This window comes from Cnephaeus nilssonii (assembly GCF_951640355.1).
Source record: "Cnephaeus nilssonii genome assembly, chromosome: 4".
In the NCBI taxonomy this organism is placed as follows: domain Eukaryota; kingdom Metazoa; phylum Chordata; class Mammalia; order Chiroptera; family Vespertilionidae; genus Cnephaeus; species Cnephaeus nilssonii.
Window position 1 is genome coordinate 75,953,780 of NC_137075.1, and position 13,000 is coordinate 75,966,779.

At 43.7% G+C, this 13,000-nt stretch overlaps 1 protein-coding gene and 1 long non-coding RNA gene across 2 annotated transcripts; one reads left to right on the forward strand and one right to left on the reverse strand.

Annotated features, from left to right (window-relative positions):
- Positions 1 to 52: 52 nt before the first annotated feature.
- On the reverse strand, positions 53 to 12,972 carry L3HYPDH (trans-L-3-hydroxyproline dehydratase). The gene is made up of 5 exons (XM_079768095.1): positions 12,355 to 12,972; positions 8,254 to 8,423; positions 7,068 to 7,190; positions 6,842 to 6,979; positions 53 to 4,104 (listed from the first exon to the last, which is right to left on the reverse strand). The coding sequence occupies exons 1-5, from the start codon at positions 12,869 to 12,871 to the stop codon at positions 3,979 to 3,981; spliced, it is 1,074 nt and encodes a 357-aa protein (XP_079624221.1). The 5' UTR covers positions 12,872 to 12,972; the 3' UTR covers positions 53 to 3,978.
- On the forward strand, positions 7,473 to 10,772 carry LOC307097875. The gene is made up of 3 exons (XR_013813384.1): positions 7,473 to 7,915; positions 8,739 to 8,801; positions 9,717 to 10,772. It is a non-coding gene; the product is annotated as an uncharacterized lncRNA (long non-coding RNA).
- Positions 12,973 to 13,000: the final 28 nt, after the last annotated feature.

A 13,000-nucleotide genomic window follows, 5' to 3' on the forward strand; every position in this document is an offset into this window, starting at 1 on the left:
AATCTGAAATTCTAAGGTGGGGCCCAGCCACATGCCTTGCTTGATTCTGATACACAATCAAGTTTTGAGAAACACTGCTGTAAAAAAGGATTGGTACACGTGCAGGTCTTAGAGTCCAGGATATGAGTGCCCTGGTTGCTTCTTTCAGTGATGGAAAATACCCTACTGGAAATTAACGGCATAAATAGTTCCTTGAAGGTGGTAACCAAGACTGGGTTTCTCAGCCTCCGCGTTATTGACATTTTGAGACAAACAATTCTTAGTTGTGAGGGCTGCCCTATGCATTACGGATGTTTAGCATTATCTCTAGCCTCTATCCATGATACCCCTGTAGTGACAACTAAAAATTATGTCTCTAGATATTGGCAAATGTCCCCAGGGACTGGGGGTGGGGGTGGGGGGGAATCAACCCAGCTGAGAACCACTGAATTAAGACAAAAATATAATAGATTAATTTATAAAATCTCTGTGCTAAGTTTTCAGAAACAACAAGTAAGATAGGGATTCCAGCTGGAAGAATCTTACAGCCTTAGTTAGGTACACACAAATATATTGCAATGTGGAAAGTGTTGTTAAAAATATAGGAATGAAATTCTATGGAGGTGACTAACTCTTCCTAGGGAAGGTGATGAAGAATAAAGACTTTGCAGAAGAATGACATTGGACGAAGAAGAAGGAAGAAGAAGGAAGAAGAAGGAGAAGGAGAAGGAGAGGAAGGAGAGGAAGAAGAGAGACAGAGAGAGAGAGAGAGAGAGAGAGAGAGAGAGAGAGAGAGAGAGAGAGAAGAGAAAGCCATGATCAGGCATGGTTCAGAAAGATAAGAGTGACCTCACACTCTCCTGGTTTCCCGCCTTCCTGTTTGCCTCAGTGTCCTCAGCTAGTTCATCCTCCCTCGCCTACCTTTCAATGCTAGAATCCAAGGGCCGCTCTGGACTTCCCCCATCTCACGCACGGCCACAGCTTTGAAAACTATATACTCACAACTCTAAATTATGTCCCTAGCTCCTAACCATACATCTTGCTACTTGGCAATGACCCTTGATGTGCAAAAGCACCTCAAATGTAAGGTGACCAAAATGGAATTCGTGATCTTTCCTAAAAACCTTAGTCCTCAATATTTTGAATCCAAAAAAAGAAAAAAGTGGCACCACCTTCCACATCATTTTCTAGGCAAAAACTTAGGGTTCTTCCTAGATAAATTTTCTCTTTCTCGTCACCAACCCATGTCCAATCACCAAAACCTGGGAATTTTACTTGTTAAATATCTTTGTATCCATTCACTTCCTCCATCACTCCATCATCCACCTGAATCTTAGCTCTCATCCTCTCTTTGGACTATTGATGACACCTCCTAACTGGGTCTCCCCACATCCAGCCCCTACTCCACATTGTAGGCAGAATGCTTTTTTAAAACAAAATAATTTGATCATGCCACTTATTTAAACACTCTATTGGCTTTCTCCATTTAATTTAGGATAAGGACCCCAATCCTTCATATTTACTGCAAGGCACTGCATTATTTCACATCTGTTTCCTCTCTAGTCTCATTTTGGGCCACTTCTTTTTTGCTCCACTCTAACCACACTGGCCTTTTCTGAGTTCCTTAGGGCAGTGGTCGGCAAACCGCGGCTCGCGAGCCACATGCCTCAATCAGATTGAGGAAGTTTTTTGGAAAGGCCAGCTTAGGAGTACCCTAATTAAGTTAATAACAATGTACCTACCTATATAGTTTAAGTTTAAAAAATTTGGCTCTCAAAAGAAATTCCAATCGTTGTACTGTTGATATTTGGCTCTGTTGACTAATGAGTTTGCCGACCACTGCCTTAGGGCATTTGCACCTGCTATGTCTTCTGCCAAGAAAGCTCCACCACCACTCCTTCCCCCAGTCCCATAGTACCCCCATCTCTGCATGAATGTTACTCCCTCAGGGTAAGCCCTCCTTGGCTTGTAGGGCATACCACACTGTCTATAATTATGTTTTCATGACTATTACTTGCCTCCCATGGTCGACTTATAGACTCTTTTAAGACTAGGACTTGATCTGTTTGGCTTTTTATTAGATTCCTAGCACTTAGCACTCTGGATAATTATTAGGAAAACAGACAAAAGAAATATTTTTTGAGTAACTATCAGAGGAGAAGTTAGCAACTGGGACACCAGTTAGGAAAAGGCATTGTAATGACCAGGGAAGAAATGAAGGAGTCTGAAGTCAGGCATTTACAGCAAAGAGCAGAAGAGATTTTAAGCAGCTAGTGTATGCATTAGGATCTTTGGAGCTAAGCAATACAAATAGGGCACTGTCTCCCTTAAACAAGAAAGGAATTTACAGATTATAGAAGGATAGTCTAACAGCCAGCCCCAAGAACAAGAGAAGTCAGGGCAGCTCTGTGGGTAGAGATAGCAGACACTAATTGAGGGTGATCGCTTTAAGGCACTGTCAGAATAAGTCTGCTTCAACCATTTTTAAACCGAATGTCATTTCTCTCAAGATCCCAGATCCTGCTCCACCCGGTTTGGCTCAGTGGATAGAGCGTCAGCCTGCTGACCAAAGGATCCCTGGTTGGATTCTGGTTAAGGGGGTGTATCTTGGTTGCAGGCTCCTCCCCAGCCTGGGCCCTGGTCTGGGCTTGTGCAGGAGGCAAACAATCGATGTGTTTCTCACATCGATGTTTCTCTCTGTCTTTCCCTCTCTCTTACAATCTCCCTAAAAATCAATGGAAAAATTACCTTGGGTGAGATTAACAACAACAACAAAAAATCCCAGGTCCTGCGAGCAAGAGTCTGATTGGTGTACCCCTACCCTTGCCTGGTGGTCCCAGCAAGGCTACATCCATGGGATGGATAGTTTCCCAGAGAAAAAGGAGTGTAAATAAAGTAGGAAAAAGTTAGTGATAGTGTTATTTTTTAGAAAGACATGATTTACCAAAGAATGTAATAGAGAATGAGTGGAAAACATTATTTTGTTGTGTAATTGATTTTAGTCAGGTAATTAAGCCACAGACCTAATGACTGGGTCTATACAGACTTGCTGGATGGCAAAGCCAGTTTAAGTGAATTAATTACTTCAGTTTCAGTCAGCTCAGAAAAAAAGAAATACTACTGATCACAGCCGAGTCTAAGGAATATTGAGAGCATTACATGTTGAATAATTATAATTCTTCATTTTATAATGACTGGTAATGATCAAATTTATTTTTAACAGGTTCACAGGCAAGAATACTACGAGTTAACATTTCTTTCATGTTTTATTTTTTTAATTGTTTCAAACATGTTTGTATTGATTTTAGAGAGAGAATAAGGGAAAGGAGAGAGAGAAAAACATCAATGTTAGAGAGAAACATCTCGGCTGCCTCCTGCACAACCCCTACTGGGGATCTGTGCCCTGACCTGGAATTGAACCAGCGACCTTTTGGTGCATGGAACGAAGCTCATCCAACCGAGCCACACTAGCCAGGACATCATGTTTTAAATCTACCTGGCATGTAGCTGATAGAGTATGAGACTTGTCCCACTGTAGTGATTCACTGATTGTTTTCTACTATGTACCTGTACTTCAGGACCTATACCTATATATCTATGCAACTATGAGGTATAATGATTTTTAAAAATATATATTTTATTGATTTTTTACAGAGAGGAAGGGAGAGGGATAGAGAGTTAGAAACATCGATGAGAGAGAAACATTGATCAGCTCCCTCCTGCACACCTCCTACTGGGGATGTGCTCACAACCAAAGTACATGCCCTTGACCGGAACCAAACCTGGGACCTTTCAGTCCACAGGCCAACACTCTAGCCACTGAGCCAAACCGGTTAGGGCAAGGTATAATGATTTTATATTTAACCATAGTGTACTATTTTAGAAAAATGGGAATTGGCTCACATGTACAATTTGGATATAGGTTTCCACATATTTCAGATGAAAATTACTGATAGATAATGATTTCTTTAAAAAGAAAGCCTTTAAAAGTCATAGAAGTCACTTGAGAAGAAACCCATCCTTCAGTGGGTCATCGTCTTCTATTGTAAAGCTTGCTGTACCCGTGTAATGTGCTTGTCCGGATACTTCCACTATAACTGCATTAAAATCCCCGCACTTTGCTTCCTGAAAAAAGAAGATGAGAGGAGTACAATATCAAAATACTGCATCCATATTGTATCTGGTTTAAGTCATATTGTTAATTTTTATCATTTTAAAGAAAACCCAAGAGTTAGTCCAATGAAAGGAAAGCGACCTGATCAGGTTTGTGTTTTACATAAACTAAACTGTACAGTGGGAGACAACTGGGGAGGAGAGAAACTAGACACCCAGAACCCTGTGGAAAGGTAAGCTTAATTCACTGATTGAATCTACAGTCACTGCGGTAATTTTTAGTGAGGCTGGAGAAGAGCAAAATACAGATACTTTGGAGGAAGAACTGACAGACCTGGGGACTGATATGTGGGAAGTAAGGAATAGAAATAAGTGACTACAGCTTTTAGCTTGAAAGTGATGGGGAATGTAGCAGGAGAGGCACGTTTAGGAAGAAAGAACTTTTTAACAAGTTGAGTTTGCGATACCTCTGGGACAGTCAGTTTGAGATGAGTTTACAGGACAGTTGGGAACATACCTGTTAGACTGAGGAGAGAAGCCCAGGGTAGGCATGGGAGGGAGGAAGGTTTGGAAGTCATCAGTGGGTGGCTGAGAGTTGAAACTTCAGAAGTGGGTGAAATTGCCCAGTGGCATCAAATTGCAGATGAGATGAGAAGGAAGCTAAGGATAAAATGCTGGGGGCTTCTAAACAGAAGGACAGGGAAAGGAAGCTGGGCAGGGAAAGAGATGGAGATACCATCAGAGAGCCCGGAAGAGCCCAGACAGAGAGCAAAGGTCAGTGGTGCAAATGAAGATGTTCTGGCAAGTCTGATAGTAGGTATTAAATAACTTCAAATCTTCACTACACAGTATCTTTTCATTTTCTAATTTTTAAAAAACAGGATAACTGAAGCTTAAGGTAAATGTCAATTATGAGCTTAGGGTACAGTAATTTTATAATCTTTTTATAAAGCTGCTATAATATAAAGCCTCACTGAAAACTTGCCTTGTCTAATAACAATATAATATAATGTTAACAGTGTGGGGTCTGCTCAGAGAGATCCATGTTCATAGTCTGGATCCATTACTCTTTGACTTTTAGCCAATTACCTAAACTCTCCAATTTATCATTTGTTAAAGAAGAAGAATAGTATTGACCTCCCAGGATTCTTGTGAGAATTAAATGATATGGCATGCATAACGTGTTTAGCTTGGAAACTGACATATAGTGAAACACCCAATGAATATTATAGATTATTATTTTATCTTCATTCTGAGACTTGAAGACAATGTATTCCAAATTTTTGCATACAACGTAATGGTTTGGTATCTCTTAAGATCAGGTAACGTACAGAAATGCCTAACTTAATTCAATATTTAGAAAAATCAAGCTTTAAAAACAGCTATATTTCCCTGGCCAGCTGGCTCAGTTGGTTGGAGCATCATCTAGTGCACCAAAGAGTGCAGGTTCAATTCCCGGTCAGGGCACATACCTAGGTTGCCAGTTGATTCCTTGGTTGGGGCACCTACAGGATGCAACCAATCACTGTTTCTCCCTCATCTCTTTCTCTTTTTTTTTTTTTTCTCTCTCTCTCTCTCCCTCTGTCTCATCAATAAACATATCCTCGGGTTTATTGATTTTAAAAAAAAGCTATATTACGATATAAAAGTATTAGGATAGATTGCTATGTTGAAGGACTCTTTATGAGTAGATTCATTTACTAGATGTAAACAAGTTATCCTGTAGATTTTATTTATTATGAGTAAATTCATTAATTAGCTCTATTAGCACGTTTAATATTTAATTCCATTATAAAAATTCTGCCCTAACCGGTTTGGCTCAGTGGCTAGAGCGTTGGCCTGCGGATTGAAGGGTCCCAGGTTTGATTCTGGTCAAGGGCATGTACCTTGGTTGCGGGCACATCCCCAGTAGGAGGTGTGCAGGAGGCAGCTGATCGATGTTTCTCTCTCATCGATGTTTCTAACTCTCTATCCCTCTCCCTTCCTCTCTGTAAAAAATCAATAAAATATATTAAAAATAATTCTGCCCACAACTTTTCAGGACTTTCACATCCTATTATAAAATGAAACACTCCTAGAATAAAAACAAGCAAACAAGACATCCAAACCCTAGATTAATGGTTCTCAGACATTGTGGTTCCAGGACCCCTTTATGCCTTCAGGTTTGAGGACCTCAAAAGAGTTTTTGTTTATGTAGGTTATATCTATTAATATTCACTCTTTTAAAAAATTAAAGATATTTTTCATTAATTCATTTAAAAAATAAACTCATTGCATGTTAACATAAATAACAAATTTTTGTGAAAATAACATTTGCCAAAACAAGCAAACAAAAAAACTAATGAGAAAAATGGCATTGTTTCACATTTTTGGAAACATTCAATGTCTGGCTGTAAAGAAGACAGCTAGATCCTCATATCTGCTCCTACATTCAGTCAGCTGGGATAGCACGTTATTCTGCCTCTGGAGAACTGTACACTCATGAGAGAATGAAAGTGAAAGGCAAACAATGTCTTAGTATTATTATGAATATTGTGTTGGCCTTGTAGACCCATGGAAAGGACCTTGGGAACCCCTGGGGTTTTCAAACCTCACTTTGAGAACCAATATCCTAACTGAACAGTTCTTACAGGTCTGATTGAAAATTGTCTTCTGAGAGCTGAGTGAAGAAACCCATCACACAGCCAACTCACGCCTCTTCAGTCTCAAAAGTAACACATTTACAGAAGGAGGTAAGGGCGTCACTCACCCTCACGGCCTTCCCGGTGAATACCGAGCCAGTGGCACTGCTTTTAAAGGCTCTGGTCTGGTTCAGTTCCAGAAGCCCTTTGTGATACTGGAAGGCAATCCGGGCTGTCACCCCTGAGCCCGTAGGACTTCGGTCCACCTGTGTCAGAATAAACGAAGATAAGAGTGTTCACAGTGCTCCACTTGCACATCGCATGACTTTTGTGCCTAAAAATCAGTTTTAATACCTGCTCATCTGCAAACACACAAATGTTGGTGGTTGGCTCCTCACTGTAAGTGTCTTTTCCATCTGTTAATATAGTTCCGTACAGAAAGGCAAGGTCTTCACTATCAGGATGTGTAATTTTAAACTGAAAATAACAAAAAATTATCAACCACATGTAAAATAAATACTTTGATTCAAGTTTATATTTTAAACAACATATATGGGGCACTCTTAGACATAATTTTTCCACCTTTATCATTTTTAAAACACCTTTTGGGTCAAGGCACTAAATGCTAGAATGACATCTTTGTCTAGATAAATAAACAGTTTTATTGGAAGTTGTGATTTTTTTTTTATTATTGATTTCAAAGAGAGGAAGGGAGAGCGAGAGAAAAACATTAATGATGAGAGAGAATCATTGATTGGCTGCCTCCTGCACGCCCCCTGCTGGAAATGAACCTGCAACTTGGGCATGTGCCCTGACTGGGAATCAAACCATGACCTCCTGGTTCATGGGTGGATGCTCAACCACTGAGTCACACTGGCCGGGTGGAAGTTGTGAGTCCTTCCTAAGGAAGTTGCCCTGCACATAGCCTCTACTTATGGAACAGTCCTATTTTATACACACCCCCACTAAACTCACACACACTCTTTGAGGCAATGAGCCTGGGATGGTCAATCCACAGGCTGGCCATGGCTGCTCAAACAGGAAGAGCTAAGGCAATCATATCCTCACTCTCAGGAGCTTTAAGGGGATCATGTGGAGAAATCAGGCATCGGGTATCCAGAGCTAAAGTGAATACCAGTGATAAAGACAGACTGTGAGAAGCCAAGAGCAAGCACAAGTTACAGGGATGCAGACACTAGTAGGTAAGAGAAACAACTGGATGGAAAAAGAATGACTTATTGTAAAGAATGAAGTCTGCCCAGGTGGATGTGGCTCAGCGGTTGAGCATGGACCTAGGAACCAAGAGGTCTCCGGTTGGATTTCTGGTCAGGGCACATGCCCAAGTTGCAGGCTGGATCCCCAGTGGGGGGCGTGCAGGAGGCACCTGATCAGTGATTCTTTCTCATCATTGATATTTACTAATATCTCCCTCTCCCTCTTCCTTCCTCTCTGAAATCAAGAAAAATATATATTTTTTAAAAGAATGAAGTCAGCTGGTATCATGAAAAGCAGCAGTTTTGATGGCAGCAACAGTACTGACCTGCGCTTTCACTGCTTCTGTCACTGTGCTTGCTGCATCCACAAGGTCCCTTGTCTTTGCAGAACAAACATCGAGTCCTAACTTTTCAGCACTAACAAATGCATAAAATGCGCCACCATATGCAATGTCCACTACCACCTTCCCATGACCAGGAACATCCACCAGGAGATCTAAAAAAGATGTGTTTGAATAAGTGTTTTAGTAGTTTAGCAATATAAATCATAAAATTTTTCATATGTTTATGTTGGGGGGGGAGGAGTGAGGAGTGTAGAGGAAGTAGGGGGTTCTTTCTATCACAAGAAGGAATGAAACAAAAATCCATCTTCCAAACGAGTAAGCATCAAGTAAACAATAATAGACCTTTAGCTAAGTACACCTTTCTATTTTTAACTTGATGTTTGCATAAGTTATACACTTGAATGCATATTTTCCTTAGATTATACATGCATATTTACTAACTATTCTGAATATCTTTTTTTTTCTAGGAAACATCATAGAGACAGAGGAAAACCCTGGGACATCAACGTGTGAAAACTACGCAGGAAAATGTAGGTCCCCTCTCATACTACTAGCCTTTTGCACTCGGATGTCGAGTGTGACTCGACATGGTTAGCATTAGAATAAAGGAATCGAGAAAAAAGCAAGCAAGTGCAAAGGGCTAGTAATGGTTTTAAATAGTGAGGATTTGGAGCCCTATTCACAAATTGGTTTTCTTCAAATCTAATGTCAAAACAACATGCAAAAAAAAAAAAAAGACTTTTCCTATATGTTACATACAAACACTTATTCACTTATATATTTCATCTCATGCAAATACTGCAGGCAAATACTCAGAACAAGCCACTGTGCAATTACTGACCTTTATGGTATTATTTTGCATCAGGGTTTTTGTAAGTATTTTAAGTGCCAACATACCCAAAGTTTCACCTGAAGGTCAGTTGCTTGAAATACTGAATTTACATTTCCAAAGAAATGAGGCTGGCTGACATTTCGCGATATTAAAACTGTCTCCCCCCCCCCCGCCCCCGCTTCTCGAATTTTCCTCTTTCTCCTCCCCAATCCCAGTGGGTTTGGTGATCACAGCCTCTGGGGGAGGCATATGGCAGGGGAGAAGCAGGTTTTGTGGAAAACGATCGCAGGGGGAAGAGATTTGTTGGCAAAGGAGTGTCCTATATTTTCCATCACCATTTATCCCATCTATGCCCTCTTCCACCTCCCCCTCCCCATCCCACAACCACCACACTGTTGTCCATGTCCAGGAGTTCTCTCTCTTTTAAAATCTTTATTGTTGAAAATATTCCATATGTCCCCCTTTTCCCGCCATTGACCCCCTCCAGCAAGTTCTCTCTTTTTTCCACATTGTTCCATCCCCCACCGCTCCCCCACCCCTATCCCCACCCACCCCCGCCCCAGCTGCTGCCTGCTCTCTAAAGGGAGAAATATTTCTTTCTCTTGGTCAATAGGGAAATTTCCTCTGGACTGAGAAAAGAGGCTGAAGGTCCTCAGTGCAGAGGACCTGTGTTAACTTCCCCACACACCACGGAGGCTGCAGGGTGTGACAGAGGCAGCAAGGAGGAGGGGGGCAGGGGCCACATGGAAGGGGGCAGGTAATGCTTCCCTGGTAACCTGTGCAAGGTGAGGACCGAAAGGCCCTCCTCTCCAAGGCCTTGGCTACTTTCAGAAACCTTTGCTCACATATCTATCAGGAAAAGGGGCAGCAAGTGGAGGGATGAAACTAAGTCAACCAATAAGGCAGAGTGGAGTCTCAAACTAAGCTGTGAAAAATAAAGTATTTCCTGTATTCCTGAGTTTGCACAGTCCTACAAAGGTACCGGTATGCGATCAGTTACAGACTAGCCCACATGTGACGTGTCAAAACACAGCAAATTTATCATCCAAAGAGTGAAGCATGCCTGTGGAACTTAACAGCAAACCTGAATGAAAAAGGTCTTTATCTGGATGCTGGTGCAACATGAAAAGCACATTTAATAAGAGGAGAATGAGGAATTCGATGGAAATAAGGGAGTGCTAGAAAGCTAAGTGTGGCTTGGGTGTCCTCATGTGTAAAATGGCATTGCTATTCCCGCCCCCCCCAAAAGGTTTCCTTTGAGAATTCCATGTGATAATGTGTGCGGAGTGGTAGGCACAGATTAGTAATGTAATAAATGTTAATATTAAAGCCAATAGGAAGAGAACTCTTAAGAGAACTGGTTGTTTACATTTGTCAATCAGCATATTCTCCTCCAAATGTCATCTTAGTTATTCATTTAACAAATGTTAACTACCTACTGTTCTAGCACTTGAATACGGTGAACAGAATTCTGGGGTTTTCATTGTGGCAGGTGGAGTGGAGGTGGACTCAGCAATTTTCCGATGTGGGCACTGTTGGCGTCTTCATTTTACAGACATGACACTGAGGAACAGAAACCCTTTCACAAGGTCACCACGACGAGGAAGGACAGATAGTGATCTTGATTGAACACTGTCAGTCCACCTTTTTTGTAATTTTCTAAGTAGAGAATTTAGGATTTCATTTTCTTTTAAAAAATATTTTTATTGATTTCAGAGAGGAAGGAAGAGGGAGATAGAGATAGAAACATCAGTAATGAGAGAGAATCATTGCCCCCCAGCACGCCCCACACTGGGGATCAAGCCCACAACTTGGGCATATGCCCTGACCGGGAATCGAACTGTGACCTCCTGGTTCATAGGTCGATGCTCAACCTCTGAGCCATGCCAGCCAGGCCAGATTTCATTTTCTCAGGAACTACTGAGCTGATGGGTTGGCTGCCCCTGCCATCACTTGCCCAAACTGAGGTGGTGGTGATCCTGCTGCTTGCTGTCATTTCCCACAAAATCTAGGGTGCTTCCCACCTGCTGCTGGGGTGGCTTGGGAGCCAAGTCAGTTAAACTGTTGAGGTTTTTGAGATGAAATCTAAACACAGACTCCTGTCTCCCTTCAGTGCCTTCCCAATGCAGATGTGACACCATCCTCTCCTACAGGGGAAAGCGGCATCTATTTGCTCTGAGAATGAGCCTGGGCTATCACGGCATCATTCAGAATCAGGCTAACCTGGAATCCAAATCCCAGAGGAGGGTTAAGGTCGAACTAACAGAATGATATGCATGGCCTGAAGGCTTTGAAAAAAAGAGGTGATAACCCCATTCCTGGCTGGACTAAATTAGCTCCCAGCTCACTTCCAGTCACCACTACTCAAGCATCCTCACTGATAGAATTCAGCCCTTTGGAGGGATTTCCCTCTATGTGAGGATGCTAGTTATTAGATAGTTATTACATGACACACAGGCGCTGTACTAGGGACCCACCAAAACCTTCTGAAGGCTCAGCACACCTAGAGGACTAACTAGTAACCTTATATATTCGGTAGTCTCTGTCTTGGAATATATCTATGTTTAATTTCTAAGTAGTGCCTTACACTCTCTCATTTAATCCTCACAAAAAAAAACACACACCTTCAATTCGATAACACATGAAGTATAGACTCAGAGAGGTTAAGTAATTTGACTAAAGCTGCACAGCCTTATAGGGTTGTCAGGCTTTGAAACCAGGCAAAGTGTGTTCCTGCTTTTAAAAAATAAGAGCAAGCGTTTTAGCGAATCAGTACTTTCACGATTTATAAGTTGCCTCGTTCATTCTCATTTAATTTCCTCCCCAAGACGTGGAGAAGCTACTTTTTACAGATCAGTCCCAGTAACCTGTCAGAGGGGACAGTGTGTCTAGCGGGGGTATTCTGAGCCAGCCTGGAGCCTGGGCCCGTTGGCTGTGCTTTGCCCTTTGACTCTAGCCCACCTAGCTTTAGCCAATCGTGAAACCTAGGGATGCCTGCCAGCGGGGAACGAGGGGCGCTGAGGGAAGCGCGGAACTCTCCAAGACCACAGGCCCGCGGACCTGGGGGATCACTGAATTGCATGCTCCGCACAAATCCGGAAGGCTACCTGCAGTGACTCAGAATTACCTTTTTATTATTTGCAAAGGCTGTGGGGTGGGTTAGTTGCGCGGCGTGGGTTCCAGCCCAGAGGACGAGTGTAGTTAGTAGCGTCTCGGGTGGCAGCTGGAGGGTGGGAGGTCCCACCGGTTACCTGTGGCCAGCACGAAGGCCGGGACGCTGTGGAAGCGCACCGGGCCGCGGCTGAGGCCGCCCTCGCACTCCACGAAGGCGGCCACCAGCCCGCACGGGCAGTGGATGTTGACACGGGCCTCGCGGGCACCGGCCGGGGGCGCCGCCACCAGCCCGAAGTCGAGCGCGAAGCGGCCCAGCGCCAGCACCGCGTGACCGCACATGGAGCTGTAGCCTTCGTTGTGCAGGAACAGGACGCCCAGGTGCGCGTCCGGCAGCTCGCTCGGCACCAGCACGGCCCCGTACATGTCCCGGTGCCCGCGGGGTTCGTACAGGAGCCGTCGCCGCACGTGATCCAGGTGCTGGCGCATGTAGCGCCGCTTGGCCAGCAGCGTGGGGCCCGCCACCTCCGGACACCCCGCCAGCACGATGCGCAGGGGCTCGCCGCCCGTGTGCATGTCCACCACCGACAGCGCCGGCGTGCCCGGGTCGTGCGGGGGCAGCCGGGGCGGCGCCAGCGAGCTCTCCATAGTCTGCATGGGGAACGCGGCCACCGCTCTGCGGCGCGCGCTGCAAACCCAGGGCCCACCCGCGGGCGGGGCGCCGGAGAGGTAGGACCCGCGGCCTCCTAGGGGGCGGGGCCTCAGAGCCCGGATGGGGAAGCGCGA